The sequence below is a fragment of the Labeo rohita genome, chromosome 4, assembly GCF_022985175.1.
Source record: "Labeo rohita strain BAU-BD-2019 chromosome 4, IGBB_LRoh.1.0, whole genome shotgun sequence".
Taxonomy (NCBI): Eukaryota; Metazoa; Chordata; class Actinopteri; order Cypriniformes; family Cyprinidae; genus Labeo; species Labeo rohita.
Window position 1 is genome coordinate 43728683 of NC_066872.1, and position 27410 is coordinate 43756092.

Consider the following 27410-nt stretch of genomic DNA (forward strand, 5'->3'; position numbering starts at 1 on the left):
GTACAACTTCACATTTCAAGTTGACTAAACTTATTTTAGTTGACTGAACTTAAAGTTTTAAGGCAGCAGGGTAACAAATTATTTTAAGCTGACTCAACAAATTGTTTTTTATTTTTTATAGTGTAATTGCGAGTTTATATCATACAATTCTAAGAAAAAAATCAGAATTGCCAGATTCTAACCAAACTTGCAATCGCAAGAAAAAAAAAGTCAGAACTGTGTTTCATGTAAATATTTTTATACATTTTATTATACGTATTTACAGTTATGTATTTAGCATTAATACTACTTTAATATTTCTTTTAAAATATTTACAAACTTATATGCTAGATTATTTACATAAATATAACAAAAGGATGTTGGTGTTTTAAAGCATTTTAAAAACTTTTAGCTAACTGTTCTGGGGCAGAAAAGTTTAATTTAGGTATCAAACAAACCACAACTAAACAAAATTACAAACAAATGTCTATCAGTTCATAATGCTTGTAGTTGAAAATAGCACACTATACACCATGTGCAATGAAAGGCTGCAAGCAAATATGACCAGTAAAAGCTTATTTTCCAAATCAAATGACCATGTTGTTGAGCATCCAGAGAAATACAACCCAAACCCGAATTGGTATGATATTGCTTTTTATTTAAACTTTCACACTAATGTTCCTTAACACAGTTTTAAACTCGTCATCAAAATGAAGTGATTCATTACTAGATTGAAGGCTAGTGCATTGAGAAACAGTTTACTGTCTTTACAGCAGCTATAAAAGGGAATGGTTTCATCTTTTTCACTATTCCATAAAAAAGGAAAAGAAAGAATAACATTTCAGCAAAAAGGATGGACTGTTGTTGTCGCAGTACGCTGTCGAAACTGCATCGGTCATGTTAGTTTTAAAATATATATATATATTTGAAAGAAAAAGGGAGACCCAACATATACATAAAAACATCAATGAAATTATAATTAACAAGTATAGTCAATCAAACAAGTATGTACACACACACTCACTCGCACATATGCATATCAACGCACGTGCCGGAGACTGACCGAGCGCCATCAGTCTTTCTACAGAACGTAACAGATACGTGAATTTTCTGTTGGTACAAAATGGGCATTAGACAAAAATAAGAACAGATCTCTATTTGCACAAATAGGAAGCCAGCTCTCTCAAAACAAACACGCACGCCGGTATATACAAGAGAGGAGGCAGTTTGGCCACATTATTCAGACTATGGATATTCCTCTGGCGATATTTACGTCTGTCATAAAAAATAATGATTCTGGAGTTTAAAACAGTAGGAAAATAGTAAAACCAAGCTCTTGTAAAATGATTCCCGCTGTGTAATAAATTGTGATTTCAAAGAAAGAGCTGTAGTGAGAAGTATTAAAAAAAGACTTTTTTGTTGACTTAAATATGTCAGGTTTACATTGTATATCAAGATGAAGCATTTAACATGTTGGCAAAATCAGGATAATGTTCTACGCAGAAAGGAAAGGGTCTGTTATATTCGGATGAATCCTGTCAAAAACACGTCCAGAGCGTATTTCACCCCAAAAATCAAAAGAAAGAAATAAGAAATTATATTTTGAAAATAAATACAGAAAATAAATCCCATAAATTCTTACCATTTATATAATGCAATGTCATTAAATTGTAAAAAATTATCTATCTAAAAATTTAGTTTACATATACTGTATTTATACAGCATGTGTCTTGCACTGCTTTTAATTTAAGCTAATTTAAAATAAAATCCTGACAATTTTTCATGAAATAAAAAGCCCATAAATTTCCATTATTACAATGCAATGCCATTAAATTGTTAAAATTATTTATATTTATATTATATATATAATTTTTTAATATACTGCATTTATACAGCATGTCAGGCAATGCCTTTAATTTAAAATTTATGCTAATTTAAATGAAAATACTGACATAATTTTTCATGAATTAAAGGCCAAAATTCCCATTATTAATACAATGCAATGTCATTAAACTGTAAAACAAAATATTTTTTGTTAATTATACTGTACAGCCTTTAATTTATAATTTATGCTAATTTAAAAGAAAAACCTGACAATTTTTTTTTATGAATTAAAGCCTATAAATTGCCATTATTAATATAATGCAATGTCATTAAATTGTAAAAATTATATATAGATTTTTTTTTTAATATACACAATTTTTCATGAAATAAAGGCCAAAAATTCCCATTATTAATACAATGCAATGTCATTAAATTGTAAAAAATTATTTTTGTTAAATATACTGTATTGCCTTAAATTTATAATTTATGCTAATTTAAAAGAAAATCCTTTACAGTAAGAACATTTAACATGATTAATGAGAATTACCATTGACAACGTTAAGAATTACAGTAAAAATAAAAGCAACATCTGGACACAGTATAGTAATGAGAATTGGTGTTAAAATAAGCTTAATAATGCAATTTTATATGCAAAATTAAGTTTCTAATTTTTTCTTTTGATTTTAGGGTGAAATGCAACCTAAACGTGCTCTTTCAAGGTTTCATATCTTTCAAATAAAACCCGAAATGACGAAATAAACACAAGGCCAATGAAAGAGAATGAAAGTATCCCTCTAGTTCAGCCGTCTCCTTTGCATAAAGGAATCGATCGATCCTTGGATAAAGTGATAAACCCTACACACAACATTCACATTCGACAAACACTGAACGATTACCTTTCAGTCCTACGGTCAAGCAAAGCGAAATCTTCTCTTGCGGTATACGCACACATAAAACGTCTCCATTCCTGCAAAGACGTGTGATCAATAGCACGCTTGGTCAAATACACAGTTAAATGATTTAAATAGCATGATAACTGCTCTCGTCCGCCGTTAGAAAGAGACACTGAAGCGTAGCGGAGTCGGTCGACAGAAACATAGAACGGCTCTGTACACTGAACGTGGGGTAACTGTGTGTCCTCACGTCTGTCGGGACGCAGGCTCTCTCGGGTGGGTGTGGGTGGAGAGAGGGGGCTGATGGGAGACGCTCTCAGAGCAGCAGATCCTCCAGTTCACTCTCCTTCACCCTGGCATTGTCTCTGACGTCATCGAAGGTGTACGTCTTTACAATCTTCCCGTTCCTGAACACAGTGTGCAGCAAGTCCTGCCAGGGGACAAAAGGAAAAGATATGGATTCAATTGCAAAACCGGGTAAATTAAAGCTTAAAATACTTGCATGTATGCATGTGTATTTAAACTGGTTTACGCACCAATACACTTCCAGTCAAAACTTTTTAAACAGTTTTTAATATTTTGTAAAAAAAAAAAAAAAACATTCCCTTTTATAGCTTGCTCACCAAGCCTGCATTTATTTGATCCAAGGTACAACAGAAATGGTAAAATTTTTTAAAAATATTTTTACTATATACAATAACTGCTTTCTATTGGAATATATTTTAAAATGCAAATTATTTCTGTGATTTCGAGCTGAATTTTCAGCATTATTACTCCAGTCACATGATCCTTCACAAATCACTGTAACATGCTGATTTGCTTAAATTCTTTGATGAATAGAAAGATCCAAAGATTTGTAACATTATACAATATACCATTCAAAAGCTTGGAATCAGTATGATTTTTTTTAAATTCTAAAAATTATAGAAATTCATACTTTTATTTAGCAAGGATGCTTTTAATTGATCATAATTGATAATAAAGACATGTATAATGTTTCAAAATATTTCTATTTCAGATAAATGCTGTTCTTCTGAACTTTCTATTCACCAACGAAACCTGAAAACATTCTACTCAGCTGTTTTCAACATCATAAATGTTTGTTGAGTGGCAAATCAGAATATTAGAATGATTTCTGAAGGATCATGTGACTGGAGTAATGATGCTAAAAATTCAGCTTTGAAACCACAGGAATAAATTACATTTTAAAATATATTCAAATAAAAAACAGTTGTTTTAAATAGTAAAAATATTTCAAAATTTTACTGTTTTTGCTGTACTTTGGAACAAAAAAAAAAATGCAGGCTTGGTGAGCAGATAAGACTTCTTTAAGAAACATTAAAAAAATCAAAAACCTTTGACTGGTAGTGCATCCATCCATACGAATTATAGGTCAATCGATATTGGATTTTTCTGATACAACGTGTTTAATGAAAGGCAATAAACAGCATCCAAATATCAAATGTGTTAAATAATGTTATTTCAAAGAAGCCACAAGAATTTATGTTAGACCGTCAGATGCTGTTTATTATGGAACCTGAATATCAATAATAGAAAAAATATATATATATTTTCTGCATTAATAGAGGACGTTTAATTTATAAACAAGCCTGAAATACTCTGGGACTTTTATTTTGAAATGTTAATGCTTTACTTCTTCCAGCTACTCGTTCAAATGTGGGACACAAAATATCCACTCTTATAACCATCTGTTAGATACTGCAATACAAACACCATTAAGCAAACATTTGAATAAATTATCATTTGGCATAAATACACTGATGCTCTGAAACTGCAGAATGTTTAAACATTTAATTAAATCCTAGACTCTACAAGTTTATTAATCACATTAAGCTCTATCACAATTCCAGTTTTTAATCCTCTAAATTTAAGACCTATTAAAATGATAATTAATACTTTTGTTATACCATTTAAGTTATTTAACATTTTTATGACCTTAAATTTGATTTTAAGGCCAAATGCATGATTAATTTCTAATCAAGCTGAAGGACGTACCTCTCCGTATTCCTCCAGATCACCCTTTCCTTCTTCCAGAGTAACAAAGTCTCCATTAGGTTTCCGGTGAAGGGAAAGCCGACCCTTTTTTGACCTTTTATTGGGGTCTGCAACAGGGTCTTTGAAGACGTTTACCTGTAATAAACAACATCTTATTAAAGAATATTACTGATCTGAATAATACACATTGTATGCAATGTCAAATTCTGACTATATACTAATACTATACCATGTACTGAGATAGATTTATATGACAAAATAATTACTTTTTGCACAATTTCTAGCAAAATAACAGTATCACATGCATTAAAGTATGCATTATTTTCCGTGTTAAAAATGAGAATATCCATTGAGACTTATTTGTGGTAGAATGTGCTTGAAAATCATGAAAAGAATCATAACGGTTATAAAAATTGCTTAATTTTGCTTATGCAAAATCATTCCAAATACCTGTATGTGCTTTCAGCCCATTTTAAGTACATTGCAAATCATTAAATTAAAGATGAGCATGTAATTGCCTTGACAGCAAATGAAAATCTGCCACTGGCGGACACTTACGCCCAGTCCGTTCGTCACCACGTAACTGCACTTAAAAGAGCAGTTGAGCAGATCTCGGGTCAGTTTCTGCAGCAAAGCTCCTCCTGAGCCAAACGCGATGTTCTCGATGCTCCATCTGTGCTCTTTCATGCCCTCCACAATCTGTGTAACACAACACAACAGTGATTTTAAGTTCACACAGCATACATTAGTGGTTCTGATGTAGGCTGGATGAAGTACACACCTCCTGTAAAGTATTGATGTCCACACCGTCACCCTGAATGACTCTGATGTAGGGAGGAAGCACCTTATAGCCTTTAGAGTTCTCAACCGGTAAAAATTTCTTTCCTAAAATTTCTAAGACCTGGAAAATAAGATTTTACAGACTTAATGGACACGCTATGCATATACTTTGAAGCAAATTCAAAATTTCAGATGAATTGCTTTAAAAGCATAATTAATCAATTGATTAATGATTTTTATTTGATAATGTGTACCTTTAGCACTGTGTCTAGAGGGTTTCCTGAATCCGGTCGGACCACCAGCGGGGCGTCTGCGCTCCTCATCTCGATCAGACTTCTCAAGTCCTCTCCCCAGATCTTCTCGCAGGCGTTGTAGATGTCGTAGCTGTCGCTGACGATTGACACGGGGACAGAAGGGAACTGCTTGATGATGTGTTCGAAAGCATCCTTCTCATGGTCCTTTCCCCAGGCAGTGATTGTGCTGCAACACAAAGACACAGTCAGTGAGATTATTTGAGAAAAAAAATTATTATTATTATTATTATTATTACACTGTTCTATTATCATTATTACTACTATTAGCGCAAAATATTATGATTATTATTTTTCTTTTACTTTTATAAATTATTATTCCTAATATTATTAACTATTCTTAATACTTCCAGCAATTCACTTATCTGTTAGCATTACAGACTTAACACACACACACACTAGCAGTCAAGTGTTTAATGTTTTTTAAAGAAGTCCCTTCTGCTCACCAGGCCTGCATTTATTTGATTCAAAGCACTGCAAAAACAGTAAAATTGTGAAATATTTTTACTTTTTAAAATAACTGCTTTTTATTTGAATATATTCTAAAATTTATTCCTGTGATTTCAAAGCTGATTTTTTAGCATCATTACTCCAGTCACATGATCCTTCAGAAATCATTCTAATATTCTGATTTGCTGCTCAAAAACATTTATTATTATTATGTTGAAAACAGCGGAGTAGAATGTTTTTAGGTTTCTTTGATGATTAGAAAGTTCAGAAGAACAGCATTTAGCTGAAATAGAAATCTTTCGTAACATTATAAATGACTTTATTATCACATTTGATCAATTTAAAGCATCCTTGCTAAATTAAGGTATTCATTTCTACAATTTCTTTACCAAAAAAAAAAAAAATAAAAATAAAAAATTATTTTTAATTTATGTAAATTATATTTAAAAAATAATAATAATAATAATAATAATAATACACACATATATATATATATATATATAAAAAAAGACTGATTTCTGAAGGATCATGTAACACTGAAGACTGGAGTAATGATGCTGAAAATTCAGCTTTGATCGCAGAAATAAACTACATTTTAAAATTGCTAAAAAATTGCTAAATTATTCAAGAAAAAAGGTAATTATTATTATTATTACTATATTACTACTACTACTGTTATTTTTAAATATTCTTAATATTGTGCAATTTTCTGGCAATTCACTGATCTGTTAGTATTACAGATCAAATGAAAAATGAAAATTACAATTTTGTGTATACACTTCCATATATAAAATTGCTAAATAAAAAAAAACTAATTTTTTATTCATTTAAATTATTATATATTCACATAATATATAAAAATATCTATATCTACGTAAAATTTCTAAGTTATTTAAGAAAAATGACTTTTATATTATATTATATTATATCATTATATTATTATTACTACTGTTATTAAATATTTTTCATATTATGCAATTTTATTGTTACCACTGCAGATAAAAAAATCTGTATTTTATTTAATATATAATATATAAATAAATGTTAAATGTTTTTTAAAATTGTGTGTGTATATATATATATATATATATATATATATATATATATATAGACACAATTTTAAATAACATGGCTTTATTTATATATTATATAATATTATATAAATGTATATATATATATATATATATATAGGGAGAGAGAGATAGATAGATAGATAGATAGATAGATAGATGTGATTGAAGTGAATGGTTTCAAGTTATGATATCGACCACTAGGTGGCAGCATTGTACACAACACTGTATGTCAACACAAGACTACATTTCAAGAGCACTGGTGAAACTAGTGCAAAATTCCTGTTTCAATTTACAACATTAAAATTGCACTATAAATCACTGGAGTGTGAAGAAACACTAGTCTTTGGTAATTATGTAACAGGGCGTTGTACGCTCCTGGTACAGGGCAGCACTAACTAACCAGAATGCATTGGGGCCACATCATCTTATACTTAGTAAAAGGAAACGCTCCAGGCAAGTTCACATTGCTTTTAAGCTATGCAGTTTACTATCATCAAGCTCTTAGCTCCAAGTTGTTCCACCTGTGTTCTGCAGCTGGTACTGAAAAACCAGGAACCGGGTCTTTGGTGCCGTAGTACTTCTTAATAACGCCGATCCCGGCCACGGTGTCTGTTCCTTTGAAGTTTACCAAGTGTGCAGATGCTCCGATACCAGCCGTCTGAAACCGAAACAGGAGTATAAACACAGAGCCAGTGCAGAAACGAAAGCTAGAAAATAACAGGGTGGAGGATGTTTAATATGTACTGTATGTATAAAATGCTTGGTATTCAGTTTGAATGTTATGTATATAAGTAAGGAGACACTTCTGACTTGGATGGAGTCTCGTCTTGGACATTCCAAGCATGTACTTAAATCAGATTTGTTGGGTTTGGGTAACAGTAAACAGTCTGTCTGTGCTTTTAGCACTTCAAATGAAGTGTAGCCACACATAAATGTCACCTCTTGAGATGAAACCCCTCTGTAGCCAAAGTCATGCAGTTTATATTCCAGTCCTTCCAGGCTTCCTGACGTTTCCATGAGATATTTGGCCAGAATCTTCTTCTGTTCTCGTGAGTTTGTCGCGACGGTGATGGGATACCAGATCTGCACCAGGATGGTCTGTTAAAGAGACAAATTTGAATTATTGCAACAGTTCAGATTACAAACGTGTTGTTTTGTTAGCAGTGAACACTTCCTGTGGGTTTTCCCCCTAATGCATCATATAGCTCCTGTATCGTCACATCTGAATTTCTTCTAACTCACAAACAACAGTGAAGTCGGCTGGAACCTGAATCCAAAACCAACCTGGAGCCTGATGCGACCCGAGTGCTTGGGAATGTGTCACAGAGTGAACACAGCGACTGCACAGAGGGTTTGCTGGACTCATACAAGAGGACGCCAGGCAGAAATGCTTTGTTGAAGACCAGCCGCTCAAGTCAATATTATCATACTGCGCACATACCCTGATAAGCCCTGGCGCTCTTTTTTGGCACAAGAACTTCCTGATGTCCCAATCACACGGACCCGATTCAACTCTTCTGAGATTCCAAGACACTGATTTTTAATGCAATCACTGTTTTGGAGCTCGCATTTGTCACTTTTGGATGATGGCTAGGACTTTTTAATGCAATCGCTGTTTTATAGTTTACTTCTGGAAGCTGCTCATTTGATTCTGATCTTATACATTTCTCACTGAAGACACTGACAGATCAATTAAAGCTGAACCCATTTTAAACCCATTTTACTTCAATAACATGATGTATTTCTAAGTGAAACAGGATATTCAGTGAGATGGGATTTGATTTTGTCCATCAGGAACTGACTGGATCATGAAGAGTGGGTATTGAGTCTCTAATGTCTCAAACCGATGCCTAAATAGCTGTTTGGCTACTGGTTAAAACATTAGTCAATAGCTTGCATAACCTAACAATCAAAAAGTCATTTCAGAGAAAGAAAAAACACACGGAGGAAACTTAAGATCGTGAACAACAGGCATATAAACAGCTAAGGACAAAACATGAATAATGAATTCAATAATAATGAATATTTATTAACAAATTGGTAATAATAGCAATAATGATAACTATTATTAATTTATTATATTAAATAGTAATAAAAAAAAAAATGTAAAAATAAATAAAAAAAATGAAAATATTATATATATATATACACACACAAACACATTTATCTTAGAAAATACCCTAAATTATATATACATTTACAAATATAAATTATAATAAATAATAATAATAATAAATCATATTATAATTACATTATGAGTATTTAACAAATTAGTAATAATACCAATAATGATAACTATTCGTAATCTATTATAATAAATATTTGTAATTATTACATTAATAATAAATACTACTATACATTTTATTTTCGAAAATACAGTAAAATTACATATAACTTACATATATACATATTAATAAATTATTTAAGTAATGAGTAATTAATAAATTAGTAATAAAAGCAATAATAACTATTATTAATTTATTATAATAGTAATAATTATCAATTAATAATAATATTATTATATGTAAATAATTTAAAAAACACAGTAACATTACATATAATGTACATACATATATAAATTATAATAATTTAAATGATATATTATAAAATAGAGTATTTAACAAATTAGTAATAACAACAACAACTTCTTAATTTATTATAATATAGTAATAATGATCAAATTAATAATAATTTACAAAATAATATTTAGGTTAATAATTTACATTTTATTATATTATTGTAAATAATTTTAGAAAATCTACAGTAAAATGACAAATTACAATAAATAATTTACATAATATATTATTATAAAATAAGGAGTACTTAAATGATTAATAATAACATTAATAACTACTTCTAATTTATTATAATAAATAATAATAATTATTTCATACTAATCAAAATTTTTATTTTAGAAAATACAGTAAAATTACATATTTACATAAGTTATAATAAATTATTTAAATAATATATTATTATTAAATAATGAGTATTTAATAAATTAGTAATAAAAACAATAACTATGATTAATTTACTACAATAAATAATAATAATAATTATTAAATGAAAAACATAATAGAATTACATATAATTTACATATTTAAATTATTATATTTATTGCCGTCTTAATTTCCTGGCTTTCAAACGTTAAATTTCTCTTTTCTTGGCAACAGATTGCCTGTCACATTCTCAAATGCATGTTATAAATAACCTAAACTTAGCAGCAACTTGTCAGAATATTTATTCACATAATCAAACCACAGCTTTTGCGCTTCATATACTTGCCAACACTGATTTTTACTCAAATTTGGCACTTGAAATCTGGCATGTGTTAGGAAGCTAAACTGACTTAAACACTGACTGAGAAATGATACATCTGCAAGCTAGTGTGATGAATACCAAATTCTTCTGACTGATGGCTGCGAAGTGATTCAAACAGCTTTTTCGCATTGATCTGTGGTTTTTCTTCGTCTTCAGTGAGCAAGCGTCCAACTTAATGTCATTAAGTGTGATTCATGGATCCAAAATCTGTCCTTGTGCTCAGATGTGCATCCTGCCATCAGAGATTATCTTCAAACTGCCAGGGTCGCTTGTGCGAGCGCCGGGTCACATGCTCGCAAAGCCAAACTATAATGCAATGTGCCAGCATGTGACTTTCGCAAATAAGAGACTCTCTCCTTCCTCAAAAGCACAAAGGAAGAAAGTTTAAGAGAAGCTTATACTAAATATTTTGAATTATCAGTTAAATGTCGCCTCGTGAGACTAAAAAGTCTCCAAACAGTTCAGTTATTTGTAAGCATCCGTGCCTTTCCATGGTCATCATAAAGGAAGCAGACGCGTGTTTGCGATCACTAGAGAACAGATATGTGGTGACAGTGTGTACTGAGAGCCAAGGGCATACGGACACACACACAGAGTCTAAATTTACCAGCTAAGCATGACAACACGTTTGCCATACATTCAAAGCCCTCTGAGTCATCTGCACAGGCACTCAAATCTCAAATAAAGCAGATTTGACTATACAAATGACCCTGCAGAGAGAGAAAGAAAAACTAGTGATTGTTCTCTTGGTGACAGGTGAAGTATATCATGATGACTGTGAAGGTGGGGCAGGATGTCAGGCTGTCAGCATGACTCAGCAGCGTTGACGCTAAATCCTAATGAGAAAGTCGTGTGGCACAACATGTTGCTTTCTGCGTAGTCTGTTACAGTAAGTCTGAGAGAAATGGTCTGATCTGTCATATGGAAAGCGCTGTAGTCATTACAGTGAGAAATGTAAACTGCAAGCGCAATTATATACATTTCCCCTGAATTATGAACCAAAGGAGGATCGTGCTGCCAAAACGGGCACCCCACTGTTTACTCCACTAGTGATTCATGACATCTGTGTGATCTCCGGGCTAATATACAGTGCCAAATGAATTTAGACTATCATGAATGAATTATTCCTCTGGATCTGCATGAATCATATTCTGGATTCATATTTTGCATAATACAAACCAGCAAATTAGCCAAAGATGATTAGTTTATAAGTGTATGTTCTATATAAAAACACAACGAATTAGCTGAGATGGTAATGCTATTTCAAGGATTCAGGAATATTAATCTTCACAGATTTAAAAAATGAATTAATTTTTTAAAAAAATATTCCTGTTGGCTCAGTCATTTCATAGTATTTTTCTAATTTCAACATTTTCATTGGCACAAATATGACACATAATAATTCATTTGACTTCCACCATTTTGGATGATTCATTTGTATTAAACCATAAAACAAAATACAGGCAAATTAAAACAGACAATGCAGAATTTGTGAAAAAAATAAAACTTTAATAGACGCCTTAGCATCTGTAAAATGTTATTAAAATATAATAAATTAATTAGTTTGACTAGACATGATGTTTGATTTTGGGAATAAAATTAAACGGATTAAATTGGGTCTAGAAATACTAATACAATTTAATATTTGGCTTAAATATTTGTAATATTTATTTTATACAATTAAATATTCTCTCTTTAATATTCATGTTAAAATATTCGAAAAAAACGATTAAATTATTATTATTTAATTCATTAAACTAGACATGGATTTTAATTATTATGAAGTAATTAAACCCTTAAAACAAAGTCCAGAAATATTAACAGAATTTTAATATTCTGTTTAAAGGGAATTTGCATTGAAAGAAAAAAAAAAAAAAAAAAAAAAAACAAAATGGAATTAACTAAAAATAATGCATGTACATTTTATTTAAATATCCTGTTTAAACATTTTTAATATTTATTTTATACAATTTTTTTTCTCTTTAATATTCTTCATAAAATGTTTTTAAAAAAATTAAATTATTATAATTTAATGCATTAAACTAGACATGATTCTTAATTATTAAAAAAGTAATTAAACCATTAAAACTGAGCTCAGAAATATTAACAGAATTATTATATTCTGTTTAGGGGATTTTGCATGGAAAACAAAATTTAGGAAAAAAAAACAAAATAGAATTAATTAAAAATAAAACGTATATTCTGTTTATATATTCTGTTAAAATGTAAAAAAAAAATTAAGTATTATTTATTTCATTAAACTAGACATCATTCTTAATTATTAAAACGTAATTAAACCCTTAAAACTGAGTCGAGAAATATTAATAGAATTTTAATATTCAGTTTAAATGGAACTTACATGGAAAACTCTTTAATATCCTTGTTAAAAAAAAAAAAAAAAAAAATGATAATAATTCAATTATTATTATTTGATTATTTAAACTAGACATGATTCTTAATTGTTAAAAAAAAATTATTAAAATTTTAATAAATTTAAAATTAAAACTGAGTCCAGAAATAATAATGAAATTTTAATACTCTGTTTAAATGGAATTTGCATGGAAAACAAAATAGAATTAATTAAAAATAAAACATGTATATTCTGTTTAAATATTCTTAATATTTATTTTATATAATTAAATATTCTCGTTTTAATATTAATTTTAAAATGTAAAAAAATGAGTCTACACGACTAGACATGATTCTTGATTATTACAATTTTATGAAACCCATAAAACTGAATCCAGAAATATTAACAGAATTTTAATATTTTGTTTAAAGACAATTTGCATGGAAATCCAAATTTGGGAACATTTGGAATTCATTAAAAACAAAACATGATGTTTTTGATACAAAAACAAGCTATGATGTAACTCCACGACAGCTATTTATCCATCTAAACATACTTTTGCTGGACAACAATGGCATTTAGTGTAAAACATTACTGATTTGTGAATTATTTTTAATCTTTCCTATACTCTCACAAGTCATTCTTGTGATTTAAGGCACATTTACATTATTGCTATCCATCTATGGATAGGTAATGCTACCTTGATGTTGTCTAAATCAGTTGAACTCAACAATAACATTGAACACGTCACAAAAATCTACATGTTCCTTAAAATCGCATGTACCCTTTCAATGAAAATAAAATGTAGAGACAGATTGTTTCTTTATATTGGCACTGACCCATTCAACACTGGTAAAAAATATATTTGTCCCTTTGGGAATGAAGCCGTATGTAAAGTATAAAGTTAAGTAAGTCAGTTTAGATGAGTGTTAAATGATGTAAATATACTGTAAAGATCAGCTTAGGGCCATGCCTCACCTCTACCCAGTTGGTGAGCCAGTAGCACTCCGGATCTGTGCTTTCGACGGTGAACAGCACATTCCCACGCGGGATCACGCTACCCTCCGGCACAGCCTTGATCTCGATGGGCAGGTGACCGTTGTATTTCTGCAGTGACGTAAAATGAAAGACGTGACTGAACATCCCTGATGGGACAAAACTGAAATGTCATAGAGTTGAGTTTCTGTACCTCCAAAATGTAATTCCATCCTTTCTCATTGAACACATCATCCTGAAAGTGTTCCCGGTACACCTCTTTTGCTTCCTGAATCTTCTCTCGTGTGACCACCTGTCCTGTGAGCGCATAAAGAGACGGGACAACTGTGAGACGAGAGTAACCCACACCTCAAGGAAGTGGCTGAACAATACAGGAATAAAAAGACATTGGTTGTGTGTCCTTGTGTGTGTTTAACAGCACATTTTCCTACACCCTTGCTTTATTGCATTAAGCGACTCTTCCATCACAGTGCAGCTTTGTCCCATCGGTGCTTTACCAACTGTCTTAAAGGCACAGTATCCTCAAAAATAAAACTGCAGCTCTACTTGCGTTTTATTACATATGTAATGTATTAATTTACCAGGCACTGTGATCTACAAATGGGAAATGGGAATGGGAAACTATATATATATATATATATATATATATATATATACACACACATTTAATATTAAATTAATATAAATATTAATTAAAAATAAAACATATATTCTGTTTAAATATTTTCTTTAAATATTCTAAATATTTATTTTATACAATTAAATATTCTCTCTTTAATATTCTTGGTAAAATAAAAAAATATATATATATTTAATATAATATATTTAATTCATTAAACTAGACATGATTCTTAATTATTAAAAAGTAATTAAACCCTTAAAAATGAGTCCAGAAATATTAACAGAATTTTAATATTCTGTTGAAAGGGAATTTGCATGGAAAATAACACTTGGGAAAACAAAATGGAATTAATTAAATATAAAACTTGTATATTCTGCTTAAATATTTGTTTCAAATATTCTTAATAATTATTTTACATAATTAAATATCCATTTAACATTCTAATTAAAGTGTTACATAAATAAGTCAAATTATTATTATTAAATAAAATGTAATTAAACCCTTAAAACTGATTTTTTTTTTTTTGATCTGCAAAAAAAACAAATTCTGACGGTTTGAGATTTAAGCATAAAATTAAAGCATAAACAACAGAAATTAAAGTAGTGCAACTTGAGTATTTAACAGTCTAACAAAGATGCTGAATCTGCGACCAAGGCTGTGTGGGGCAGCTGTCTTTTGTGGGTGAAAGAGCAGATGTTCAATTGTCTCGTTTCATCCCATCACACAATTTCTAAAGCCTTCACCCCGGCGCACCATGAAATCCTTTTCGATGTAAAAACAGATGAAATTCCTTTATAAATGTGGCACATTTGAGCAGCATGCGAGAACAACAACCTCAAACTAGACTGCTAGTCACACGTCTTAAACTCTAACCGCTATTTTCTCATCCTATAACTCAACCATCAAGTTTGGTCATTTAAAACTGGCTCCATCACGAGAAAGTAATTTTTTTCCCACTGGAACAAACAATGTTATTATTTTTCGTCCAGCTTAAGGGGGCGAACTGACTGTATGACTAGGTTTGGAGGGCAGTCTGCATTCTTGAGCGTGAACACAACCCAAAATTACCAGCGAGGCTGCGTTTTCCATTTGCAATCTAAATCAGGGCTGACAGCCACGTCCAACGTACCTTTTAAATATCTGTGGAGAATGTACTGAAGCCCATAGAAGACCGTTTTGTCGTATTTGACTTTTCTGAGCTTGGTAGGGTCTGTCTTCTTCTCCCGGCACTCGAAATAAGAGTACACCTTGCTGGTATTGGGCGGGTACTGTTTGTAATGCGTGACCTGCAAGCAAGAAAAAACAACATATTACATATGATTCATAAACTACAAGACTTATACTCTGGCACGGCTGTGTTATGATTGCAAATACGGCAATGGATGTCAACAAGCCTGGGTGCGTCTGTGTCCACAGAGTTTCCTGTAATTCAGACATCTGTCGGCTTTGATTCTAGCTGGCCTGCCAGCAATTCAAGACCAGCAGCAACACATTGCACACATTATTAGGCAGACATAACTACTATTATTATTCTAACTGACACTAAATATTAAGCACTGACACACAGCTCATCTGCAACCATTTATTTTTAAATTTACTAGCCATTTCTGTGTGAAAACTGTTTATATACCATTTTTTTTCAGTGTAGCTTTCCAATAACCAGCTAATTCATTAGTTAATTTTTCATTCATTTATTTATTATTTTTAGCAGTGGTGTCTTTAAAGTGAAAGTTTGTGTGGCTCAAAGAGTGCTTTAGTTGGTTAGTGTCATATTATTCTCTCCAAGAGGTTTTATCTCTCAATTCATAATTTTTAATGCACCAAATTTGTTCTAAATCTGAAGGATTTTGGTTAAAGGAGAAGTCCACTTCCAGAACAAAAAAACGATGAACTTACACGTGATTTGTAGTAGTGATGGGAAGTTCGGATCATTTTACAGACTCTGACCTTTGAGTCTCGTTTAGCAAAATGAACGAATCTTTTGGAGTCATTTCGTTCATTTTAGCAAAATATAATTTAAATGTTACGTGTTACTTCCCTAACACATCTACTGCTTACACAAACATTGATCACACTACAAACAAGACAAAACTATAAATGCTATAAGAAACAGAAAAGATTAATTAATTGTTTATCTGGGTCTTTAGTCTATGATTAGTTCATCTCACCTCTTATCTGACAAGTTTTCGGGTTTGAGTCATTCATTCATCATGTGACAGTCCCATAAGATGAACAAACGACTCGAAAAACCTGAAAGCTCGATACAGGTGAACTGTACGACTGAATGAATCACTCCCCGAGAGGACTCGTTCTTCCCGAGTCACACTGAAGATTCGTTCAAAATGAAAGAATTGTTCAAGAACGACTCATTACTAATTCTTGCATTGTACACGTGCATCCCAGAGCCTGTGGTACACAAGCTTTTGTGCTTAAAAAGTACACACATTTTTATTTTTAATACGCAAAATGATTCGCGAACCCATTACGATCTAAATAAAATTATTTGCGATACACGATTTGAAGTCCAAATCTGCAACAAATGATTCGCAATTCGCTATACGCTCTCCGATTACAGCGCTTCAATACATTTTGAGATACAATGGTTTAATTGATTCGGAGTTTCAAAAATCTTCATTTCACCCATCACTGCATGCTTTTTTAAATCATTACAAGTCATGTTGAAATTCGAAAATGAATGGCTCTATTAATTTGATCAGTTTTTTTGCTAGTGAATCGCTTGAAAGTCTCAACTGGAGCGGTTCCAGCATAAATGACTCAATTGATACGGTTGATCTGTTTACAAGACACTGTCAGTACTACTACTTACCTAGCTCGATTGTTTTCTGACATTAACTGAAATAAGCAATTAAATGCTATGATGGTTTTTGAATTGCGTGAAAAGATATGTGCTTATTGACAAAATTAAACACTTATTCCATAGATGCACTGTCTTCCCATAATTCAAGCACTTTTTAAGTACCTCTTCAGGAATACTGCTATTTACAAGAGTTTCCAGGTTTTAAATTTCAAAAAGTCAAATTCAAGTACTTTAAGCACTCTGTATGAAGCCTGTTTTTATTTGTTAAATATCCAACATCTTTGCAACAACCAACAAGATTCTAGAATCACTGTGGTGAGTTTTGCACAAGCAACATTTTCTTCAAAAACAGTAGAAAAAAAAAAAAAAAAAATCATGTTTGCCCTCTTGCTCTTCAAACAGCTGTGATATAAATACATCCTCTGCTGGCAACGTGACTACAGTTACACTAGCTATCAAACCCCTAGACAACCTTCTAAGCTCCCTTATGATATTTTGTGCATGCTGACCTTTCCCTGGCACTTTTTGGCTGCTCTCTTGCGTTCGGGACGGCCTGGGAAAGGTTACACCCTCATGGCTATGCCTGACAGCTACAGTGGTTGCTCCCTGTGCTCCGAGAGCAAATTTCAAGCTGCTTCTCCCTCTCTGCAGCCACCGAGGAGGTCCCCTTCTCACTTCTGGAAAAGCCTGTTCATGTGAACAGCTGCATGCGGTCCAGGCATGCGCAACAACTGGCTGAGTGCATGGAGGACACGCAATGCCACGGCTTCAAATCAAGGGAAATGGCCACGGTGGTTGTATAAAAAGCTATTTTAAGGTGTGGCACACTGAAATGAAAGTGAACCACAATAAACTAGTTGTAAAACTGAACAATCCACATAGTGCAGAAGCTCTGACCTGATCTGACGTTCCCAGTCAATAAAGGCCTGAAATCTCCTGGACAACACAAGCATGTGATTGTGATGTTGACAAGTGAGATAAAAGGGAAAAGATGCAACACCAGATGGAATTGTTAACACAAACCCAGCGAATGTCCATTATGATGCTGAAGCTAATGCACGTATCGATTGGTCAATCAACATTACACATGCACATGCATTCAAGGACTTTACTGATTCATCTCCACCACAGAGATTTCAAACGATTCCCCAAAAAAAAAAAGCCATGAACCATCAAGCTCTGAGATGAATCACATTACAAATGGTGATGTACAACAAAACTATTTGAGGAAGTGCAAGACTCTTGTGAGCAAATACGCTACTCAAGATTTACAATCGATGAACAACTGAATCAAAAACTGATGTAATATAAAATTATATACAAGTCGTGAACAGTGTGAAATTTCAATTCTTAGTTTTAGTTTTCACTAAATGGCTGTCAGATTTTACTTTCAGTAAAGTAACTGTAATGTAACTGTAAATTGATATTATTTAAACATTTTACAACATTATAGACTAGCATAAAGTGAGATAGACCATCTTAGGGACCTATGATTGGAAAACATGGACGGAATCGCAGAATCTAGCCATAAAAACGCAATTTACTGTATAACGCAAAATGTCATGTAATTTGTCAAAATTTTGGATTAATTAATCAAAAGTAGGTCATTAAAATTGTTAAAACTTTATTTTATTATGAATAATCACACTATATTTCTTTAATGTTTTAATTTTAATAGTAAGTTTGCCAAAAAAATAACATTTTCATTTGATTACAAAATAAATTAAATTTACATATTATGCCTTTATTTAATAACCAGAAAAAAATTATATATTGTGAAAATATTGTAAAAACAAACTTTAAATCAATTAAGCTGTTTTATGCATTTAAATAATTAAACAAGCTTAAACAGAATTTGGTAAGAATAAAACAAAAGGTGAGAAAAATAAAACATTTCATACAAACATCTAATTTTTGTTAAACTGATGTGAATTGATGTTAAGTTTCATAGTTCTTATTAATTAGACTAGCTTTTTGATTAATAAAATGTATTTTAATCATTAAAAAAAGTCCAAATAAAATTAAAATGGAAAAAACGGAATTTGGAAAAAATAGATAAAACAGAATTTGGGAAAAAATTAAATAGATTTCCTAGGCCCCTACCATCTACAAATGTTAAATCTTAAAATTAATTGTTAAGGTTAACACTGCATTTTTCTGGGGGGAATGCAGCAACTGATATATAGTTTATTATAGATATTTTCAAAGATTCAATGTACTATCATTATAAAATAACTTCATTATTGTTTTTTTTAATTATAACAAATAAGTTCTTGTTAAAAACTAACCAAAATGTAAAAAAATGTAATCCAATTCTCTCTTTTTATTAAACAATTATCTTTGTTTTATTTTTTATAAGTATTTTGAAAGTGTCATCCATTACCAGACCCAGTCATTAGCAAGCTTCATGGGAGTGGTTTCTAGAAAACTATATATGATCACTCATGCACTTTACTCCTTATGCATTTGACCATGAAATCTTAACCACACCCCTTTCTCATTCCTGGTGTCATCTTTACTTCCTTCTCGTTCGCCTCTTGTCCTAAATGTCACTTGCTTCTACAGTTTCACCCTGTTTCTATCAGGGCCAAAACCTTGAATGGAGAATAAACATTGAACGTTAAACGTCAAGAGCAGCATCACAAGGTCACAAGCGGAGCTCACGGACTGACTCCTAAAACAAGAGACTAGGAAAATCAACAACAACACAGAAAGCAGACTGTAGTGTTGACTGAAAAAATAAGGAACAGCCAGCTATTTTCCACATGTGATCTCTGACCCTGCAATAACCTCTGCAGGATCTTTAACTAATAAGGCGTCCCTTAAAAGACTAAATGAACGTGTCATCAGCCTCGATGCAAAACACGAGAATCCTATTACATTCGTGGTGGGAGGATAAAAGACAAAGGCATCCACTCCCGTCCTCTAGCAGCACTAACGAAAGAAAACACTGATTAAACATAGATGAGACCATATCCACAACGTAACAGACACAACAGCAGTCAATGACACGATTCTGCATCCAAGGACAGAGAGCGCTGGGTCGGGGTGAAAAGTCAAAGACCTGAGCAGCAACTTAAGGATGGGAGAGTAAAACCTGCATGCAACTGATATTTTAAGATCAATAAAGATACAAATGTTATGACACTTGTTTTTTTTTTTTTTTTTATCATTTCCTAACCCGAATGATAACACTCACATGTTCGAAGGACTCAACAGAAGCTTTTGCTCATGATACAGCATCTTGCTACATCTTGCACTTTAAGTAACTTATATTAAAAGACAAGTTTTGTGCATGTGTGGGTATATCTATCTATCTATGTGCATGTGTGTGTGTTATATATATGACAGTTAGCATATTTTCTCATCTCTAACACAATGTAAAAAGCATTTAGTTTAGTTTCTACTTAAGTTAATAGTTAATGTGTAAACTGATATTATTTTGTTTTACAACATTTTGTTTTGTTTTACAACATTACACTTCCCCAGCCAGCTTACTGAAGGTATAAGAAGATATAAAGTCGCTTTACAATACTGTGCTTCAAAAACTACTCTATTGTCATTTTTGTATTTATATGTGTACAGAGAAAAGTTTTTGAACTGTTTTTAAGAAATTATCTTCTGCTCACCAAGCCTCCATTTATTTGATGCAAAATACAGCAATATTTAGGAAACATTTTACTGTTTAAAATAACTGTTTTCTATTTCCTGTGAATTTTCAGCATCATTACTCCAGTGTTTTGTGTTACATGATCCCTCAGAAATCATTCTCATATAATGATTTGCTGTTCAAGAAACATTTATTATTATTGTTATTATTATTATGAATATTTAAAACAGTTAAGTAATTTTTTTCAGGGTTATTTAATAAGTAGAAAGATCCAAAGATCAGCATTTATCTGAAATGAAAAGCTTTTGTAACATTATACACGATACTTCAAAAGAGTCAGTAGGGAAAGAAATTATAAAAATTAATACTTTTATTTAACAAGGATGCTTTAAATAGAGTAAAAAAAAAAGATAAGAACATTTACAATGTTACAAAAGATTTTTATTTAAGATAAATGCTGTTGTTCTGAATTTTCCATTCATCAAAGAAACTTGAAAAATCTATTTATAAAAAAAAAACGATTTCTAAAGGAAGCATGTTAGTGTGTGTACACATATAATAAAAATGTACTATAGCCTAATTTTGTTTTCCCAATTATTAATTTTAGTTTATTATAATAACAGTGTTAGATTACACATAAGGGCTTATGTATGCACTACACACAGTACATACTATATGTAATGTTCTTTACAGCAGAGAGTACAGTGCAGTCCAAATGATAGTACATACACATTTTTCATATAACATTTCATTGTTTTACAGTACAATAGCATACAATGTGTTGAATTTTAGAACTTGAGCTTCATAAATGCAATTATGTAATGTATTTTAGAATTAATTCACATTAGGACATGTCAGAAATGTCTAAAATTAAAACATACCGGTGACTATTACCAATAGGTTAGGTCTAGTAGTAGGTTAGTTGCACAACTATCAGTCAAATTCATATATCAATCTCATACAATAAGGTGAAATGTACTGAATTTTGAAACTTGAGTATTTTAAATGCATGTCAGAAATATCTAAACTTATAACATACCAGTGACTATTACTAATTGGTTAAGTCTAGTAACGTTACCAGGTTAGTTGCACAGCTAGCAGTCAAATTCATATCTCACATGACATGAAATGTGTTAAATTTTTTAACGTATTTTAAAATTAATTCACATTAGAACATGTCAGAAATAACTGACCATTAGACCATCAGACTATTACTAATGGGTTAAGTCTAGTAGGTTAGTTGTACAGCTATCAAATTCATATCTCATACGAAGACATGAAATGTGTTGAATTTTTAACTCGAGTATTTTAAATGCAATTTTGTCATGTAGTTTTAGTATGAATTTACATTAGAACATGTCAGAAGTATCTGAAATTGAAACATACTGGTGACTATTACTAATAGGTTAGGTCTAGTATGTTAGTTGTACAGCTATCAAATTCATATCTTGAGAAACTGAAACATACCGGTGAATTTTACTAATAGGTTAGGCCTAGTAGGTTAGTTGTACAGCTATCAAATTCATATCTTGAGAAATTGAAACATACCGGTGACTATTACTAACAGGTTAGGTCTAGTAGGTTAGCTGTACAGCTATCAAATTCATATCTTGAGAAATTGAAACATACCGGTGACTATTACTAATAGGTTAGGTTTAGTAGGTTAGTTGTACAGCTATCAAATTCATATCTTGAGAAACTGAAACATACCGGTGACTATTACTAATAGTTAGGTTTAGTAGGTTAGTTGTACAGCTATCAAATTCATATCTCATACGATGACATAAAATGTGTTGAATTTTTAACCTGAGTATTTTAAATGCAATTTTGTCACGTATTTTATAATGAATTTACATTAGCACATGTCAGAAGTATCTGAAATTGAAACATACCGGTGACTATTACTAATAGGTCAGGTCTAGTAGGTTAGCTGTACAGCTATCAAATTCATATCTTGAGAAATTGAAACATACTGGTGACTATTACTCACAGATGAGGTCTAGTAGGTTAGTTGTACAGCTATCAAATTCATATCTTGAGAAATTGAAACATACCGGTGACTATTACTAATAGGTTAGGTCTAGTAGGTTAGTTGTACAGCTATCAAATTCATATCTTGAGAAATTGAAACATACCGGTGACTATTACTAATAGGTTAGGTCTAGTAGGTTAGTTGTACAGCTATCAAATTCATATCTTGAGAAATTGAAACATACCGGTGACTATTACTAATAGGTTAGGTCTAGTAGGTTAGTTGTACAGCTATCAAATTCATATCTTGAGAAATTGAAACATACCGGTGACTATTACTAATAGGTTAGGTCTAGTAGGTTAGTTGTACAGCTATCAAATTCATATCTTGAGAAATTGAAACATACCGGTGACTATTAATAACAGGTTAGGTCTAGTAGGTTAGCTGTACAGCTATCAAATTCATATCTTGAGAAACTGAAACATACCGGTGACTATTACTAACAGGTTAGGTCTAGTAGGTTAGCTGTACAGCTATCAAATTCATATCTTGAGAAATTGAAACATACCGGTGACTATTACTAATAGGTTAGGTCTAGTAGGTTAGTTGTACAGCTATCAAATTCATATCTTGAGAAACTGAAACATACCGGTGACTATTACTAACAGGTTAGGTCTAGTAGGTTAGCTGTACAGCTATCAAATTCATATCTTGAGAAATTGAAACATACCGGTGACTATTACTAATAGGTTAGGTTTAGTAGGTTAGTTGTACAGCTATCAAATTCATATCTTGAGAAACTGAAACATACCGGTGACTATTACTAACAGGTTAGGTCTAGTAGGTTAGCTGTACAGCTATCAAATTCATATCTTGAGAAATTGAAACATACCGGTGACTATTACTAATAGGTTAGGTTTAGTAGGTTAGTTGTACAGCTATCAAATTCATATCTTGAGAAACTGAAACATACCGGTGACTATTACTAATAGTTAGGTTTAGTAGGTTAGTTGTACAGCTATCAAATTCATATCTCATACGATGACATAAAATGTGTTGAATTTTTAACCTGAGTATTTTAAATGCAATTTTGTCACGTATTTTATAATGAATTTACATTAGCACATGTCAGAAGTATCTGAAATTGAAACATACCGGTGACTATTACTAACAGGTTAGGTCTAGTAGGTTAGCTGTACAGCTATCAAATTCATATCTTGAGAAATTGAAACATACCGGTGACTATTACTAACAGGTTAGGTTTAGTAGGTTAGTTGTACAGCTATCAAATTCATATCTTGAGAAACTGAAACATACCGGTGACTATTACTAATAGGTTAGGTTTAGTAGGTTAGTTGTACAGCTATCAAATTCATATCTTGAGAAACTGAAACATACCGGTGACTATTACTAATAGTTAGGTTTAGTAGGTTAGTTGTACAGCTATCAAATTCATATCTCATACGATGACATAAAATGTGTTGAATTTTTAACCTGAGTATTTTAAATGCAATTTTGTCACGTATTTTATAATGAATTTACATTAGCACATGTCAGAAGTATCTGAAATTGAAACATACCGACTATTACTAATAGGTTAGGTCTAGTAGGTTAGTTGTACAGCTATCAAATTCATATCTTGAGAAACTGAAACATACCGGTGACTATTACTAATAGGTTAGGTCTAGTAGGTTAGTTGTACAGCTATCAAATTCATATCTTGAGAAATTGAAACATACCGGTGACTATTACTAATAGGTTAGGTCTAGTAGGTTAGTTGTACAGCTATCAAATTCATATCTTGAGAAATTGAAACATACCGGTGACTATTACTAATAGGTTAGGTCTAGTAGGTTAGTTGTACAGCTATCAAATTCATATCTTGAGAAATTGAAACATACCGGTGACTATTACTAATAGGTTAGGTCTAGTAGGTTAGTTGTACAGCTATCAAATTCATATCTTGAGAACTTGAAACATACTGGTGACTATTACTAATAGGTTAGGTCTAGTAGGTTAGTTGTACAGCTATCAAATTCACATCTTAAGAAATTGAAACATACCGCTGACTATTACTAATAGGTTAAGTCTAGTAATAGATTAGTTGCACAGCTATCAGTCAAATTCATATCTCACTGTTATATTACATCGCTTAAATAAGCGAATCACTGAGTCTTGATTAACTTTATCCGATCTAGCTGTGCAGTACATTCATTTCCTGAGAAACCAAGTGCTTTCAGTTTTGCTTTAGAAGAGAAATCCCTCCTCAAGACCCGCGCCTCTCGCCCTTTAGGTGTAACTCACTCTCTCATCTGCTCATAATCCGTTATAACCGACATAAACGCACATATTCTCCTCAGAAGAATAAAGATGAAGATGTACCTGTCGTTTCTCCTCACACACACTCGGCCTACCGACCTGACTGACACCGACTCAACCGTTAACGGCCTGAAGGATGAAACCACCTTCATATTCCCTCATATTCCTCTCCCTCACAGGTTCGCCGGTATAAATCAACTCACCGGGCCCGGCTCGGTTTGGGCCGGGCTGTGGCTCTCTGCTCACCTTGTAGGAGTCAGTAGCTAGTAAGATGTTGAAGTCCCCGGCGCCTATGTGCTGCTCCATCTTCCCCTTGACGTGACTGGAGTCGCGCTGCTGCCTGTCAGCTCTGTTGTTCCTTCTCAACCGCGCGGACTCTCAACCAACCCCCGTCGCTGGGGAGGGTGAATGACGGAATCAAAGTGGGCGGGACCGAAGAGGGTGGACTGGCCAATCAGGCGATCAGGTGACTTAGACGTCACTGCAGGGGGCAAGGCGTGGCGCTCACGGGAAAGTGAATGGATGAAACAGAAAGTCCTAAACGACTAATTAAATTATAATAATCATTTGTTTTTATTGGAAAATCCTTGTTGTGCGTAACTTCTTTTTTTTTTTTTTTTAAATATATCCGTATATTATATAATTACCAGTGGACATTTATTTATTTATTTATTTATTTCGTTTTTTTTTTATTTAAACCCTTTATTTTGCATTTCATTTACAAATTTCAAATGTATTTATTTTTCAATAATAATGAGGAGATTTAAAAAAAAAAGTTGTTTTTTTTTATTGTATTTTATTATTTTTTTAATTAATTAAAGTTTATTTTAATTAATAAACCAGTGCTGAGGTAGTAGAAGGTTAATATATTTATCATTTTAAGACAAATGATGGGGGGAAACGAATGTATTTAATATGTTGCAAATACTACATTCATATCACATTCTCTGGACTTTGCTGATCTTACATAATTTAATTTTAAGTTGTGTTTTAGTGACCTTTCAATGGGATAATCTTGATACATATATAAAGCTATAAAGTTTACAGCTATATAACTCCAAAGCTCAATGTGTTTGTGTGTGTTTTTCCAAAACTCGTGTGAAATTTATTCAATAAAATGATTTATCAAGGTTCATCAAATACACATGACTGTGAGTGTCTTTAACGGGAAGCTCTGACCAATCTCTGGCTGGGCTGACAATGACGTCAAGACAGGCCCCACCGCTCCAAGCCCAGCCAATCACAGGGCTGCTGTAGGAGCTCTCTGATTGGCTGTGCGAAAGGTTTTGTCAGTGAGGCCTGTTCTACAGATGACAGACTGCAGTTACATGAAACAGACAGAGGAGGAGCCAAGGGGCCATTAAATAGTAAGTTTTCTAATTTAGGATAAATGCCTGTTGACCTAATAAATTAGAAGTCTGCTGTTTTGATTTGGTTACAATCGTAATAGTTTTAGGAGATTCTGTCATGCGGTGTAATAGCTAGGAAATGCATGACTCTGAAGTGTTATGCAATGATTTCGAAATCTTACAATGTCATGTCATGCTTATATGGCTAAATAGTTGCTGAGCCAACATTTACAGCGATTGGACTGTGAGAGGCTTCAAATATATATATATATACACATACATACATACATACATACACACACACACACACACACACACACACATATATATGTGACCCTGGTTCACAAAACCAGTCATAAGGGTCATTTTTTCAAAATTGAGATTAATACATCATATGAAAGCTGAATAAATAAGCTTTCCGTTGATGTATTGTTTGTTAGGATAAATACCAGAATCTGAGGGTGCAAAAAAATCAAAATATTTAGAAAATTGCCTTTAAAGTTCTTCAAATAATGTTCTGAACAATGTATGGGACTAATCAGAAATTAAGTTTTCATATATTTACAGTAGGAATTTTACAAAATATCTTCATGGAACATGATCTTTACTTAATTTCCTAATGATTTTTGCCATAAAAGAAAAATCAATAATTTTGACCCATACAATGTATTTTTGGCTATTGCTACAAATATACCCCAGCGACTTAAGACTGGTTTTGTGGTCCAGG

General features: G+C 32.0%; 1 protein-coding gene across 1 annotated transcript; it reads right to left on the reverse strand.

The window, feature by feature from the left end:
* Positions 1 to 617: 617 nt before the first annotated feature.
* Positions 618 to 25726, reverse strand: nampt1 (nicotinamide phosphoribosyltransferase 1). Its single transcript, XM_051107702.1, has 11 exons — positions 25581 to 25726; positions 15745 to 15901; positions 14187 to 14290; positions 13976 to 14104; positions 8266 to 8424; positions 7848 to 7984; positions 5747 to 5972; positions 5494 to 5613; positions 5271 to 5411; positions 4713 to 4847; positions 618 to 3126 (listed from the first exon to the last, which is right to left on the reverse strand). Exons 1-11 carry the CDS (start codon positions 25638 to 25640, stop codon positions 3013 to 3015), a joined length of 1482 nt encoding a protein of 493 aa, XP_050963659.1. The 5' UTR covers positions 25641 to 25726; the 3' UTR covers positions 618 to 3012.
* Between the last annotated feature and the right edge of the window lie 1684 nt (positions 25727 to 27410).